At 38.1% G+C, this 15,057-nt stretch overlaps 1 protein-coding gene across 1 annotated transcript in view; it reads right to left on the minus strand.

The window, feature by feature from the left end:
- LOC100368399 (uncharacterized) overlaps positions 1-15,057 on the minus strand; it is a 59,782-nt gene that overhangs the window by 2,649 nt on the left and 42,076 nt on the right. Inside the window, exons 28-39 of the mRNA XM_085500915.1 lie at positions 14,624-14,713; positions 14,084-14,245; positions 11,827-12,015; positions 11,287-11,541; positions 10,736-10,915; positions 7,172-7,222; positions 3,650-3,835; positions 3,407-3,537; positions 2,703-2,874; positions 2,338-2,538; positions 1,254-1,466; positions 322-614 (exon numbers count right to left, since the gene is read on the minus strand). Of these exons, the coding sequence (XP_085357041.1) occupies positions 322-614; positions 1,254-1,466; positions 2,338-2,538; positions 2,703-2,874; positions 3,407-3,537; positions 3,650-3,835; positions 7,172-7,222; positions 10,736-10,915; positions 11,287-11,541; positions 11,827-12,015; positions 14,084-14,245; positions 14,624-14,713 (2,123 nt within the window). The remainder of the gene's footprint in view (positions 1-321; positions 615-1,253; positions 1,467-2,337; positions 2,539-2,702; positions 2,875-3,406; positions 3,538-3,649; positions 3,836-7,171; positions 7,223-10,735; positions 10,916-11,286; positions 11,542-11,826; positions 12,016-14,083; positions 14,246-14,623; positions 14,714-15,057) is intronic.

Consider the following 15,057-nt stretch of genomic DNA (forward strand, 5'->3'; position numbering starts at 1 on the left):
TTTGGAAACAATAAACCTGAAAGAAAATGCCCATGAAAAGACACAGTCGTCAGAACTGCACAAGTTATTTGTCTTCACCTAAATCTTGCACATATTAAACATAATACACATAGCATGGACACATAATTTGGTAAATGTTACAGTGCTTATAAATGAACAGATATCTAAAAACAGACCATTATCAATATGTAAATAATCAATGCTGAGTTAGCCTTCCCAATGCACGGTTAAGTCAACAATCTCTCTTTAACATCGTGACAATTGATTATGCAACCAAAATAAATAAAAATTTCAACAAAAATGTAAAACAAATTTACTCACCATTACAAAGCTATAACCTATCCAGAGTCCAGACCATCCTGAGGGACAATCTGGAACATTAATAGTTTGACTGTGGACTGCTATTACTTGATTTGGTGCTTCACAGACAGAGCAGCGACCAATGAATGGTTGAATGTTTGACGCCTGTATCGGAGCCATATCCATAGGCATGGGTTCCGGAGAAGACAACCAATAGGAATAATCATTTCTGTTTGCTACATTACATACATTATTGATATTACAGAACATAAACGGCATAGTACTGAATCTACGTAGACAACTACCAGCGGTGCCTGCAAAGAATAGAACAAAGTTTTAAAGAATATTGGATTACACAAAACACATCTGAAATGCTGACTCATCAAAATCTGACTCACTGTCACAGTTAACCTATGCTAGAATTTGTAGATAAGCAACAGAGTTATGGCTACCACAACAATGAATCCATTAAAGACTACAGTTATGCATCTTAGGTGGCTGAAACTGTACATGTAACAGAAAAACAATTATTCCTATTCTTAGGGGCGGACATCCAGGCAATATTCACCGCATGGCAACCATCACCAGTGAAGACAAAAGCCAAAAACTCCCAGAAAAATGTACTTTGGGATGGTTATTGAGACTCTCCTGAAAAGTGTAACAAGATTAACCCTATACATGTGCAACATATATACATTTGTTTTCTCAGGATTACTTCAAATTTGAGTCTGTGTTTGTTCTCGACCAGTGTTCCACAGCAGCTTGCACATAGCCCATTGAAATACATTGTCAGTGGTGCATGTCCAAGCAAACAACGTTCTTTGACGTAGCTCTATCCTGAGCATTGCACTACATTGATTTACCAAAACAATGATGTAACTGTATAAAGTACGACTGTGCATGGAATAAGTCACAATACATGTAGATGAGAATAATGCCTTCAACTGTCTTACCAAGATCCTGTCCATGTGATCTTTCATTTCCTTGAACGTAGAGTAAACTATATCCTTCCCACATTCTTACTGTGTTTCTTGGACACTGAGGTATTTGTACTGTTTGACTGTGGCGGGTAATAAAGAAGCCAGCTGCACTGCCACCGACACCTGGTGATCCAGGTGGACCATCATTACCTGGTATACCAGGAGGACCTACAGGACCTTGGAATCCTGTAAACAGATACACATATATATTGTCATTTGCAGAGTATTCACTATAAAATTGTTTTATTGTTGCAAGGTTCAAAAATTTCAGCCTTTGAAATTTTAAGCATTTTCAAGATCATATTTTAGAAAAGACTGTCTATGCTCAGAAAATCAATCTTTGTGCTGAAAAAGTCCATACAATTTTAAGACAAACAAAAATCTCAGACATTTTCAAGGACTTAAGAACATAAAAATAATGTTTTTAGGGATCTGAAGTAACCATTATCATCTGTGCATTTAACTGTTATTATTGTCCTCAGTTTGATATCAATTGACCAGCACAAGCATTAAATGTAATTATAGTCAAGTAATTGCATTCCATGATCCATGTGAGATAATAAAGCTTCCATCCACCTGTCTTGAATTGAATTGTCCAATGAATGCATGTGCACATGTGTGACACGATGTACTCAGTATGATGCATATATAAAATTTGAACATAATCAGTCAAGGCATCTCAAGAGATATGGCCTTAGGATAGCATTTCTTAAAACAAAATGGGAAGTCGACCATTTTGAATCAGATATGAGAAACAAAATGACATGCATCAAAGTCCAATAATGTCTGAAGTTTGTACTAAGTTTGCACAAAATTCGTCCATACAAGATCTGGCTCAGGAATGGCAGAAATGCTTCAACTGTGACCTAGCTGCTTGATAGTAATTTTGGCCCCAAGAAAGCCATAGAATGCTCCATTTTAACTTCGAATTATCAAAAACTCCACACCCTGGTAGGGAGAACTCTATCTCCCCCACTTGGTGGCGCCGCTGAATAGCAGTGCTCCCTCTTGCAGTTTTTTTCTAGAAAAACTCCTGCAATATAACAGATTGACCTACCTTGATTTCCCTTTGGTCCAGGGTCACCAGGAAGACCATTGAAACCTTGACCACCCCTAGGTCCTAAATTTCCTTTTTCTCCTGGAAATCCACGAATGCCTGGAGGTCCAGCTGGACCGATTTCACCAGGAGATCCTTGTCGACCTGGTAAGCCTGGTTCACCCTTGGTTCCCTTCATTGTACTCATATCTGGTAGAGGACCTACAAGTAAATAAGAGAAGTTGTTCATACATTCAATAATTTTTTTATTTATCTGTTTAACGACTTTTATTTTATGAATTTAGTGTTGAATTTGCTGTCAAAATAGCAATAGCATCTAAGAATGGTGGAAAATATGTTTTCATTATCCAATATAGAATTCTTACCTGGTTCTCCCTTCTGTCCATTTAAGCCATCAAAGCCTCTTGGTCCTGGAGGTCCTACGAGTCCTGGTGGACCATCATCACCGGGACCACCATCACGTCCTGGAAAACCAGCTGGTCCAGGGAATCCAGGTTCACCAGCCATACCTTTCATACCAATAGGTCCAAGTGAACCCTGGATTATATATATTCACAAATGATGTTTTGATACAACATATAAAGGGACTGTTGAATAATGTACAGTTATTTGCCTGGCCTGATATCAAGAATTACAGATTTGAAATGGCTGTTATCAGCTTTGGCAAAAAATGGCCACTTGGGAATGTTAATTCTAGATATTAGTCATAGCCTATGACAATAACTTTTCATAATTTAGGAAAAGAACAATGAAGCACTCAGCTAGGTAAAACTGTGAGCCAGAACAAAAACTTAAAATTGAACTTTGAAAATGCCATTATCATTTCATTACCTGCATCAATCTAGTGTAAACACAAAATAACATGAGATGCTTGTGCTTTCAATGCAGAATTTTAACAATGTTTTGTCAATGAAATAATGAGGTTACAATAATTTTCTCAACATCTAAAATCAAAACTATCTAAGAAGTCTGGTCAGAGAAAACATCCTCCCACAATTTATACATTTTTGGATATATAACTGTTAAAGACCATCTACATGTTACTAATAGAGAATAAGTTGGGACTTACAGGTTGGCCAGGTTGCCCAGGCGGGCCAGGTGTGGCACGACCTGGTAATCCTGTTGGTCCAGGTTCTCCTTTCAAGCCTGGTGAACCAGATCTTCCTTCATTTCCAGGTGGTCCTGGCAAACCTGGTGGACCTGAGAACAATAAATCACAATGTTATGCAATTTGTTAATTTTAAAACTAATTATCTAAATTTTATGAATTTTTACAAGATAAATGTAAAATGTAACAACGACCGATTTATACCTGGGAATCCATCTTCTCCTTCATCTCCTGGTTCACCTTTCTGTCCAGTTCCACCAAAACCTGGTGGTCCAATTGGTCCAGTTGGACCAGGTAAGCCAGGTCTTCCTTCATCACCCTTATCTCCAGGAACACCATCAAGACCAGGGAAGCCTGGTTCGCCATTATCACCACGTTGTCCAGGCTGACCTAGGAGTATAAAATTCAATAAAAAGTGAAAAAAATGATATTTCTTCTGAATCTTGAGTCTAGATGTATACAATGTGTGCTCACAGTCATACCACATTGTGTGGGTCCCATGTGATGTGTACAATGTGTGGTCACAGTCATACCACATTGTGTGGGTCCCATGTGATGTATACAATGTGGTCACAGTCATACCACATTGTGTGGGTCCCATGTGATGTGTACAATGTGTGGTCACAGTCATACCACATTGTGTGGGTCCCATGTAATGTGTACAATGTGTAGTCACAGTCATACCACATTGTGTGCGTCCCATGTGATGTATACAATGTGTAGTCACAGTCATACCACATTGTGTGGGTCCCATGTGATGTATACAATGTGGTCACAGTCATACCACATTGTGTGGGTCCCATGTGATGTGTACAATGTGTGGTCACAGTCATACCACATTGTGTGCGTCCCATGTGATGTATACAATGTGTAGTCACAGTCATACCACATTGTGTGGGTCCCATGTGATGTATACAATGTGGTCACAGTCATACCACATTGTGTGGGTCCCATGTGATGTGTACAATGTGTGGTCACAGTCATACCACATTGTGTGGGTCCCATGTAATGTGTACAATGTGTAGTCACAGTCATACCACATTGTGTAGGTCCCATGTGATGTATACAATGTGGTCACAGTCATACAACATTGTGTGGGTCCCATGTGATGTGTACAATGTGTAGTCACAGTCATACCACATTGTGTAGGTCCCATGTGATGTGTACAAAGTGTGGTCACAGTCGTACCACATTGCATGGTCACAGTCATACCACATTGTGTGGGTCCCATGTGATGTATACATTGCGTGGTCACAGTCATACCACATTGTGTGGGTCCCATGTGATGTGAACAATGTGTAGTCACAGTCATACCACATTGTGTGGGTCCCATGTGATGTGAACAATGTGTGGTCACAGTCATACCACATTGTGTGCGTCCCATGTGATGTATACATTGTGTGGTCACAGTCATACCATATCGTGTGGGTCCCATGTAATGTATATAATGTGTAGTCACAGTCATACCACATTGTGTGGGTCCCATGTGATGTGCAACAATGTGTGGTCACAGTCATGCCACATTGTGTGGGTCCCATGTGATGTATACATTGTGTAGTCACAGTCATATAACATTGTGTGGGTCCCATGTGATGTGTACAATGTGTGGTCACAGTCATACAACATTGTGTAGGTCCCATGTGATATATACATTGTGTGGTCACAGTCATACCACATTGTGTGGGTCCCATGTAATGTGTACAATGTGTAGTCACAGTCATACCACATTGTGTGCGTCCCATGTGATGTATACAATGTGGTCACAGTCATACCACATTGTGTGGGTCCCATGTGATGTGTACAATGTGTGGTCACAGTCATACCACATTGTGTGGGTCCCATGTAATGTGTACAATGTGTAGTCACAGTCATACCACATTGTGTGCGTCCCATGTGATGTATACAATGTGGTCACAGTCATACCACATTGTGTAGGTCCCATGTGATGTGTACAAAGTGTGGTCACAGTCGTACCACATTGCGTGGTCACAGTCATACCACATTGTGTGGGTCCCATGTGATGTATACATTGCGTGGTCACAGTCATACCACATTGTGTGGGTCCCATGTGATGTGTACAATGTGTAGTCACAGTCATACCACATTGTGTGGGTCCCATGTGATGTGTACAATGTGTGGTCACAGTCATACCACATTGTGTGGGTCCCATGTAATGTGTACAATGTGTAGTCACAGTCATACCACATTGTGTGGGTCCCATGTGATGTGTACAATGTGTAGTCACAGTCATACCACATTGTGTGGGTCCCATGTGATGTGAACAATGTGTGGTCACAGTCATACCACATTGTGTGCGTCCCATGTGATGTATACATTGTGTGGTCACAGTCATACCACATCGTGTGGGTCCCATGTAATGTATATAATGTGTAGTCACAGTCATACCACATTGTGTGGGTCCCATGTGATGTATACATTGTGTGGTCAGTCATACCACATTGTGTGGGTCCCATGTAATGTGTACAAAGTGTGGTCACAGTCATACCACATTGTGTAGGTCCCATGTAATGTATACAATGTGTGGTCACTGTCATACCACATTGTGTTGGTCCCGTGTAATGTATATAATGTGTAGTCACAGTCATACCACATTGTGTGGGTCCCATGTGATGTGTACAATGTGTGGTAACAGTCATACCACTTTGTGTAGTTTCCATGTAATGTATACAATGTGTAGTAACAGTCATACCACATTGTGTGGGTCCCATGTGATGTGAACAATGTGTGGTCACAGTCATACCACATTGTGTGCATCCCATGTGATGTATACAATGTGTGGTCACAGTCATACCACATTGTGTGGGTCCCATGTGATGTAAACAATGTGTGGTCACAGTCATACCACATTGTGTGGGTCCCATGTGATGTGAACAATGTGTGGTCAGTCATACCACATTGTGTGCATCCCATGTGATGTATACAAATGTGTGGTCACATTCATACCACATTGTGTGGGTCCCATGTGATGTGTACAATGTGTGGTCACAGTCATACCACATTGTGTGGGTCCCATGTAATGTATACAATGTGTGGTCACAGTCATACCACATTGTGTGGGTCCCATGTGATGTGTACAAAGTGTGGTCACAGTCATACCACATTGTGTGGTCCCATGTAATGTATACAATGTGTGGTCACATTCAGACCACATTATGTGGGTCCCATGTGATGTGTACAATGTGTAGTCACAGTCATACCACATTTTGTGGGTCCCATGTGATGTGTACAAAGTGTGGTCACAGTCATACCACATTGTGTAGGTCCCATGTGATGTGTACAAAGTGTGGTCAGTCATACCACATTGTGTGGGTCCCATGTAATGTATACAATGTGTAGTCACAGTCATACCACATTGTGTAGGTCCCATGTGATGTGTACAAAGTGTGGTCAGTCATACCACATTGTGTGGGTCCCATGTAATGTATACAATGTGTAGTCACAGTCATACCACATTGTGTAGGTCCCATGTGATGTGTACAAAGTGTGGTCAGTCATACCACATTGTGTGGGTCCCATGTAATGTATACAATGTGTGGTCACAGTCATACCACATTGTGTGGGTCCCATGTAATGTATACAATGTGTAGTCACAGTCATACAGCTATTGGCCATCTATGTGTACTGTTATACCATCATGATTTGTTCTATGCTTGTGTAGCTGAAATTTCATTTAATACACATGTCAAACAATTTGGGTATACATACCTGGAGGACCTGGAAATCCTGGAGGACCTGGTTCACTACGACCTGCATCACCTAAAATGAAAACATAGTAAAAACATAGTTGAACTCTGGTGACCTTGCCCTTTGTTATATAATATAATTCCCTTTATCATAGTTTGTTTCAATATAAATATGCATTGTCATAATTAATTTTGAATACAAACAAGTTTTGGGGTTGAACCAACAGTGGGGAATCAGTCTACCGAATGTCCTTAAAAGATGTAAATATCTTACAAAAACATTGGTGCCTTATTTGTTTAATTATTTTAAGGGACATAATTTCCAGCTTTATTCAGAGTAATTCAGATATTTTAGTATAAAAACAAATGTCTCATTGCAAAAAAAAAAGTGCTGCATTTAGATGTGAATAGATTCATAAAACATGCAATATAACAGAAAATTTTAGCTGGCTTTAGTCCAAGTATTTTGTACAGGTGTCTGTCAAAAATTAATGATTCACTGAGACAAATATGAACTGCCTCATTGTGTGACTACTGTATTATATGAAAAGTAAAAAAAACACCCTTTATGAATAGCTATCATGTTGCAAGCTCTGCTTTGTATGCAAATCAACTTAAATAGTTAGTTGGTGTCCAGTGGAGGGAGAAGTCAACAGTACTGGTGCCTCCTGAGAATCTACATCTTCAAACACTGCAATCTTTGAAGTGCGTTTTTAAACTAGTGTTATAAAAACTATCTTTCTGTTCTAATAGCTGAAACATATTCCTGTGAGTTTTCATTTGTCGAATGAACTGTTTGTCAAATACAGAATACATATATTTTAGAATAATTTTCTTTTTAAAATGTGGATGAAATGTTTTGCTTTTAATGTATTTTTTATGTATTGTTTTTGATTTGATAACTTTGAACTAAACAGATTTTCTATTAGCTTCAGATCTTGATCAAAGTTAGGCACCCAGTTCATAGGAGTGCTTATATTGATTTTCTGACATCTTGTTTTCTGTAAAGATTTTATTGGTAGGTTTGCAAATGTGTATCAGACTGTGCAATCTCTCCATGAGTTGGTTTTGAAACCCAGTATGGGATTCTGAGATACATTACCAAGGATATTATTACAAGATAAATCATTTGCTTCATTGAACACATACAACAATGCATATTTCCACTGAGATCAGTGACCTTTGATGTGTATCACCAGTGATCAGTCAAGTAGAAACAGTCGAAATATTTTATCAGATTTTCTCAATTTTTGCATGATATTTTCATACAGGACATCTGTTGTTCAAACTCAGGGAAGACTTTATACTGATGAATAAGGTGACCAAGTTTGATAAAGTTTGGAATAGAATTAGTAAAGTTATTATGCACACAATAACAATTATTAACGACGACAACAACAACAACAACAACAACGACGACAACGCCAGACAAAATTTTTCCCTTAATATACCTTTCCCTTCCATCTTTGATGGTACGGGCAAGGTAATCATTGATAACCTTGTCGATGAATGTGATTTACTATGAAATTTATGTAATAAAGGTTACAAACTCTCTGAAATAACTAATTCCTAATTTCCGAGTTACTGTTTTTCTCACGAAATTCGATAGAGGGCGTTCTCAAAGTACCCGGATGACAGTTCGTTCAACATTCGTGGTGGGGTTGAAATTTGAGCGGCGTCTGCTGTAAGCAATATACTCAACGCCAGTGGATTTGAATGCGTCGTCGGGAACCTGAGTAGACGCCAAACTATATTCCTGGGTTTGTTCACGGCATTTTCCATCCTGCACCGGTATTTTTTTAGTTCAATAACTGGAGACAGCCGTCTTTCAATCGCAGTTATACATCGATTGAGAAAAGAAAGCCTCTGTCAGCTTCCTGAGACGAGCGCAAACGAAAACATTGAGCCGGATTTGAGGGACAATTCGCTCGTTGCCGATTCCTACATCGATCTTCTTGTTCAGAATCCTTATGATGGCATTTGTTTCGAAGTTGAAGTTAAAATAACTACGGAAGGAAAAAACGTGTGTCCATTTATGATAACTGCATCTGCTGATCACCTGGTGAATCATATTAAATCAAACTCACAATACACAGTTACAAACACCAGGATTTTCCTTCATGGATCATTGCCGAATACACTCTGCCATAATGAAATGAAATTCTGTATTCTGCACATGATGAAGCTTTACGGAAAGTAAATAACCATTATCAAGTCGATATTCTTTCAGTCTGGCTGTTGTTCAGTCACTTCGATGCAACAAATATGCGAACATATCAGCTATTTCAAACAAAGGCAAAGTATGGAGGTTTTTTTGCCAAGTTTTTACGTTACACAGATCTACCAGAGTTATCGTCGACTCAGTGTGTTTTACAGTACGATGACGATTGTTTGACTCTTGGCGAACATTTAACTCGTTTGCTAACTCAACAAGTTCAAAAAGTTTAGCTTTACGAACATTGCTGCAAGTTATACCACGATCCTGAAGAAATTTGCGGAGTTCTGGAACTTTTTTGCTTTTCCAATCTATTGATTTACGCATGTAAGAATACAGAACTTCAATAAAAACAACCCCACTCAGGCTCGTCATCCGGGTATTTTGGATGCGCCCTCTAGCGGAATTCCGTAGAAAACTAACAACTCGAAAATTAGGAATTAGTTCTGGGGTGGAAGCAGGGGTATTTGTTGTTGTTGTTGGAGGGGGGTGTTCACTGGACTATTAAGTTTAGTAGTGATGTGTGGTCTAATATAGCATAGCGCCCTTATAAACCAACATGAATATGCTGTGAAGAGAATACAAGACAGAGGCTATAAATTTTAAAAATAAAATGGCCATAATTCAACTACTTTGAACTGGTTCATCAAATGAATGTACATACTGTAAAATGCCTAATTTTCACTGGGTTTAAATTTCACTGATTTACCATTTCAGGCATATTCAGTGGGTTTTAAATTCACTGTTTCGTCATTTAGATAATGTGTTCTATGCTAAATTTTACATGTTCACTGTGTTTTAATTTAGCGCATTTTTCCAGTCAGCGAAATAAGCTAAATTAAAACCCAGTGAATAATTAACCCCTTTACAGTACATGTAACATGATGTGTGATGTACATGTATGTGTGAAATTTGAACATGATTGAATATAGATGCAGAGGTAAATCTGTTCAAATTTTTGAACAATGAAGTCGTAAGTAATTATTTATGAAACTAATTAATCTTCTTGTTCCCCAATTAATATTAAATGTACATTATCAACCTCACAGTTCCTTATAGAATATGACATATATTGTATGCAACAATTATATACCAAAGCAAATTTCAGCAGGATAATGATCTCACAATTTTGGTGAAAAATATCTGTCAAAGCTTGCTGAGAAAAATGTATTTTTATTAAGAAAGAAAACTAGACTGATTGTTGAGTTTATCACACTGGTGAATATTTGACTCCATGGAGGGAATACTTGTATAATATTATTTATGTTCTATCTTAATCCCAAATTTAGAATTAATACCATCAATCTCATGGTCACTTAAAGAATATGACATACACAAATTTTGTTAAAAACCAATTAACAAATAAATTACCTTTGTCACCCTTTGGACCAGATCCACCAGGAATACCATCAACTCCAGCGGGACCTCTGTCTCCTTGTTGTCCTGGACTTCCTGGAAAACCTGGATTTCCTGGTGGTCCAGTAGGTCCATCATTACCTGGAGTTCCTGGTTCACCTTGATCACCCTTCGCACCATTAATTCCTGGAAGACCTAATTTATTGGAAAACATTTATTGATCTGGTGCAATACAATTCTGACAAGCTGGGCCAAAATGCTCAAAATTACTAGATATGGTTTTTATATGTGAATATTATTTATCATTTGTTATACACTTTTTAGAGGCTGTTTTTTTCAATCAGATAATGAATCATTTTAATCATCAAGCTATTATTTTCAGCCTTTTTTTATTAACTAAATTTAACCATATATAATCTATTATACAAACACATGACTGCCATTGAACAGTAACTGTGTTGGGATCTATGGGACTCTAGTGATTCATACCATATTTAGTCAACAATTGTTTCTTTGCATACAATAAGTGAATGTCTTAGTATTTTTTGTGAATAAAAAAGCCATACCTGGGATACCTGGATTCCCAGGTGGTCCTTGATCTCCTTTTGTGCGAATTGGTGCCGGTGCTGGAGATGGTTCACCTTTTTGGCCTCGCTGTCCTTGGTCACCTTTTGGACCAATTGGTCCAAGAGAACCTGGACGACCAGGTAAACCATCCGAGCCTCTGTCACCATCAGGTCCTGGAAAGCCTGGTGGACCAATTGGTCCTGGAATGCCCGGTGAACCAGGGAAACCTGGATCACCATCCTCACCTGCTGTACCTGGAACAACAGAAAAATTATTGTCAGTTGCAGAATTAAGATTGCAATTTTAATAAGATTTTGATTATTCAAAGTTTGGAAAAAATTGAACAAGCCATATATTCCCTGTTACAAATTATATAATTATTTATTATTGTTAATTTTTATGTATTATTATTTTTTGGACTATTAAATTACAACAGTTGTAATGCGTATTATAAGGCAAAGTTTCACTTTCACCTGATATCACATATACTCTAGGAAAGTTAAATAACATTCAAATTATAAAATGATGGAATCTCTTACCTGGTTCACCCATATCACCCATTTCACCTTTTGGCCCTGGAAAGCCAGGAGCCCCTTGAAATCCAGGTGTGCCAGAATTTCCCTTTGGTCCAAAAGGACCAGGTGGTCCTGTAGCTCCCGGAAATCCTCTGTCTCCTTTATTACCAATTAATCCAGGTAGACCTTGGGACCCAGGCTCACCAGCTGGTCCTGGAAATAAGAAGTTATTCAATATTTAAAATTTGATTTTATTCGCATTTGTCTTGTTTATTCAACTCTATTGACCATGACCAAGGCTGAAAAATCTAAGAAGGGTAACTTTAAAAAAAGAGCCGTCTTTAAGCAGAAATTTATTGCATAATTGGCACCCAAAAGATGTTTCAACTGCAAGACATTTGGCAGTTTTCTTTCCTGTTGTTTCACAATACTTACAAAAATGCTTTTTATACTTGGCATTGAGTAACATTGATGCACATTTATGCCCTGGGAGTTTGACACTATTTTTATCCCCAGATGTGTATACATGCATACGGACAACTTTTCCTTCTACCGTACTTATCCGGGTAAGAGCCCATGCCTGGGCAAACGCCCACCCCCCACTTTTGACACAAAGAAGTTGAGATCATATCCGGGCACATGCCCAGGGGGTCTTTTTCTGCACAAAAAATAACAAAAAACTATTTTCTATTTGTTGACTTTGGTTGTATTGACAGTTGACTTTCTTGAAGTCTGTCGTGATGCTTATAAAAATTCTTTTAATATAATTGTTAATTGCATAAAACAAGGGGTGAACGCAAAATAGCTGTAACAGCTTTCTGCCTTCAGGGCAGCGCGTTCATCGCTGATTTTTTTTCAGAATCTAACAGTCAGCAAGTCTATAAAAATATATATTAAAGCAGAAATGGTAGTTCTCTTCTGAAATATGTTGTGGCCCTAAAAAGGGCCAGCCACTTGCTTTGTGCATCCTTAGAAACGATTCAAGCAAATTGTATAAGGAGAGCCATTAAGCAAGTGTCGCACTCGTTCGGCTTTAGCGTTGTCAACAATGAAACCAATGTTGCAATATTGTAGCAACCCTAACCTGGGAGAGTGGTTGAAATCACGTTATTTTGGCTTTATAAAATATTTGGTAGCGACTTGCGAATCCATAACTGGGGCCAGTAATTTTGCAATGTCATGCTGAAGACTAACAACTTTTTTACCATCTTTCATCACCGCTATTGCATTTCTGTCATGAAAACTATTCTTCTGTCGTTGGATAAAAAAAAAAAAACTTCCTATTTCAAGTCCACCACGATATCCATATAGTGAGACATTCCAACCATTGGAACTTGCTGAGATGATAACTTTTACTGTGATTGATAAGCGTCAATCTGATATAAGAAAGCAATGTCACGATTTGACCTTTATGATGAAATACTAGTAGTGATGTCATTCTTATCCAATCAGTAAAGCAGTTGCATAAAGGTCAAAGATGATTGCCAGACTGAACAAAAGCATCGTGTGCCATCGCAGTAGAACAATCCCATTTTTCTCGTCTCTTTATTGTGATTAGACATGAATGAAAAGTGCCAAGCTGACAGACAGGAAAATCCGTAGATTAAAAGTGCCAAGTCCAAATTGTGTGGGACGATATCAACGAACTTCAGAAAGAAGTTGTAAGGATTTTGTTTGACAGCTACAGTGACGCCGACTTGGACATTTGAGAGTTTTGATTTTGACGAAGATGGCAATGAACGTACAAATAAAGATCTGAGAAGTTTTTTTCAAACAGCTATAAATTTCTATAATTTTTACAGAGTAAATTTGTAAATTATTATTGATCTTGTATGACAGTTGATTCGTAATTTGTCGAGACCGGAAATCAATTTACGCAGTTTAACCCCTGACATTTTAATTCAATATTGGGCGTGTTTGTCGGCGGGAAAATCCTAATTCAAATGATTCCTCACTGTCTATTTTTATTATTTCTGGTTTATTTGTCACATTATAAGCAATACATTAATTTTGTTTTACTTCTAATGTTGCATATTGTTCATTTATTTCCGTTGCATGTTTTCATTTGCCGTTCTATTTGCCGCAGTTCGATCGGCGTGTTGTCAATTTTCGGTTTTTTTTGCCGAGGATATCCTGGCAAACGTCCACCCCTATTTTTTAGCAATTTTCCATGTTGCTTATACCCGGATAAATACGGTAATGCAAATCCCAGAATTAAAATACTATATTTAAAACCACTATATATGTTCAGTATTACAACATATTTTTCTTTTTAATTTACCTGGCGGACCAGGGTCACCAGCATCTCCTTTATCTCCAGCTGGTGCAGGTAATCCTGGCTGTCCTGGAAATCCAGGTGGACCAGAATCTCCTTTGCCTCCATTAAATCCATCTCGACCTGGTTGACCTGGACGACCGGGAACACCATCAACGCCATCCATACCTAAAATAGGAAAACAAGTTTATTTTCATCATCAACACCGAACTTTGATGGTTCAAAAAGCATGCAACCATTCAATATACTCTGACCAATGTGATTATACCACATATCCCATCATACTATGCAATTTGGAGATGTAACATCCTGCGAATTCAAGGGCATGTTTATAAAATACAAATTTTCTACACCTTTTTTCCCTCCCCACAAGGAAAATGAGAGAAATGTTTACATTATTTTATAGAAGAAGTGTGATCTTATTATTTATCATTGTTTGTATTGCAGCCAGAAATCGACAGGTTGTGGATGTGTAGATCATGAACAAGTGCTAACTAAGTGTAGTGAGTAAATCATATCATATACTGCAGTAAAGAAGTACATTACCCTTTTCACCAGGAGCTCCATTTAAGCCAGGCTGTCCTGGTGGGCCAGATGCACCAGGAAGACCAATCGGACCAATGTCTCCCTTGAAACCTGAAGATGAAAAATAAATTAATACCCCAATTAGAAAAAAATAACCCATCGGTAAGTTCAGAGAAAATACAAACAAGTAATTACAGTAAAGACTCAAATAATTAAGTACATAGTTCTTAAGTTTGAAAAAATATAACATGAACAATCAGAGAATGTCAGAGATATGGCTCCAAAACTGCATTCACTAAAACAAAATGGCCACCAGTTGGCCATTTTGAGTCTGAGCTGACAAAGTGATATGCATTAAGATCCTATAAAGTACAATGTCTATGACATTACCAAGATCCAGATTGCAAAAATGCTTGATTTTGATGAATTTTTAATATTAAAACAACAATTTGACC

The sequence above is a fragment of the Saccoglossus kowalevskii genome, chromosome 1 (genome assembly GCF_978046115.1).
Source record: "Saccoglossus kowalevskii chromosome 1, keSacKowa6.1, whole genome shotgun sequence".
NCBI lineage: Eukaryota > Metazoa > Hemichordata > Enteropneusta > Harrimaniidae > Saccoglossus > Saccoglossus kowalevskii.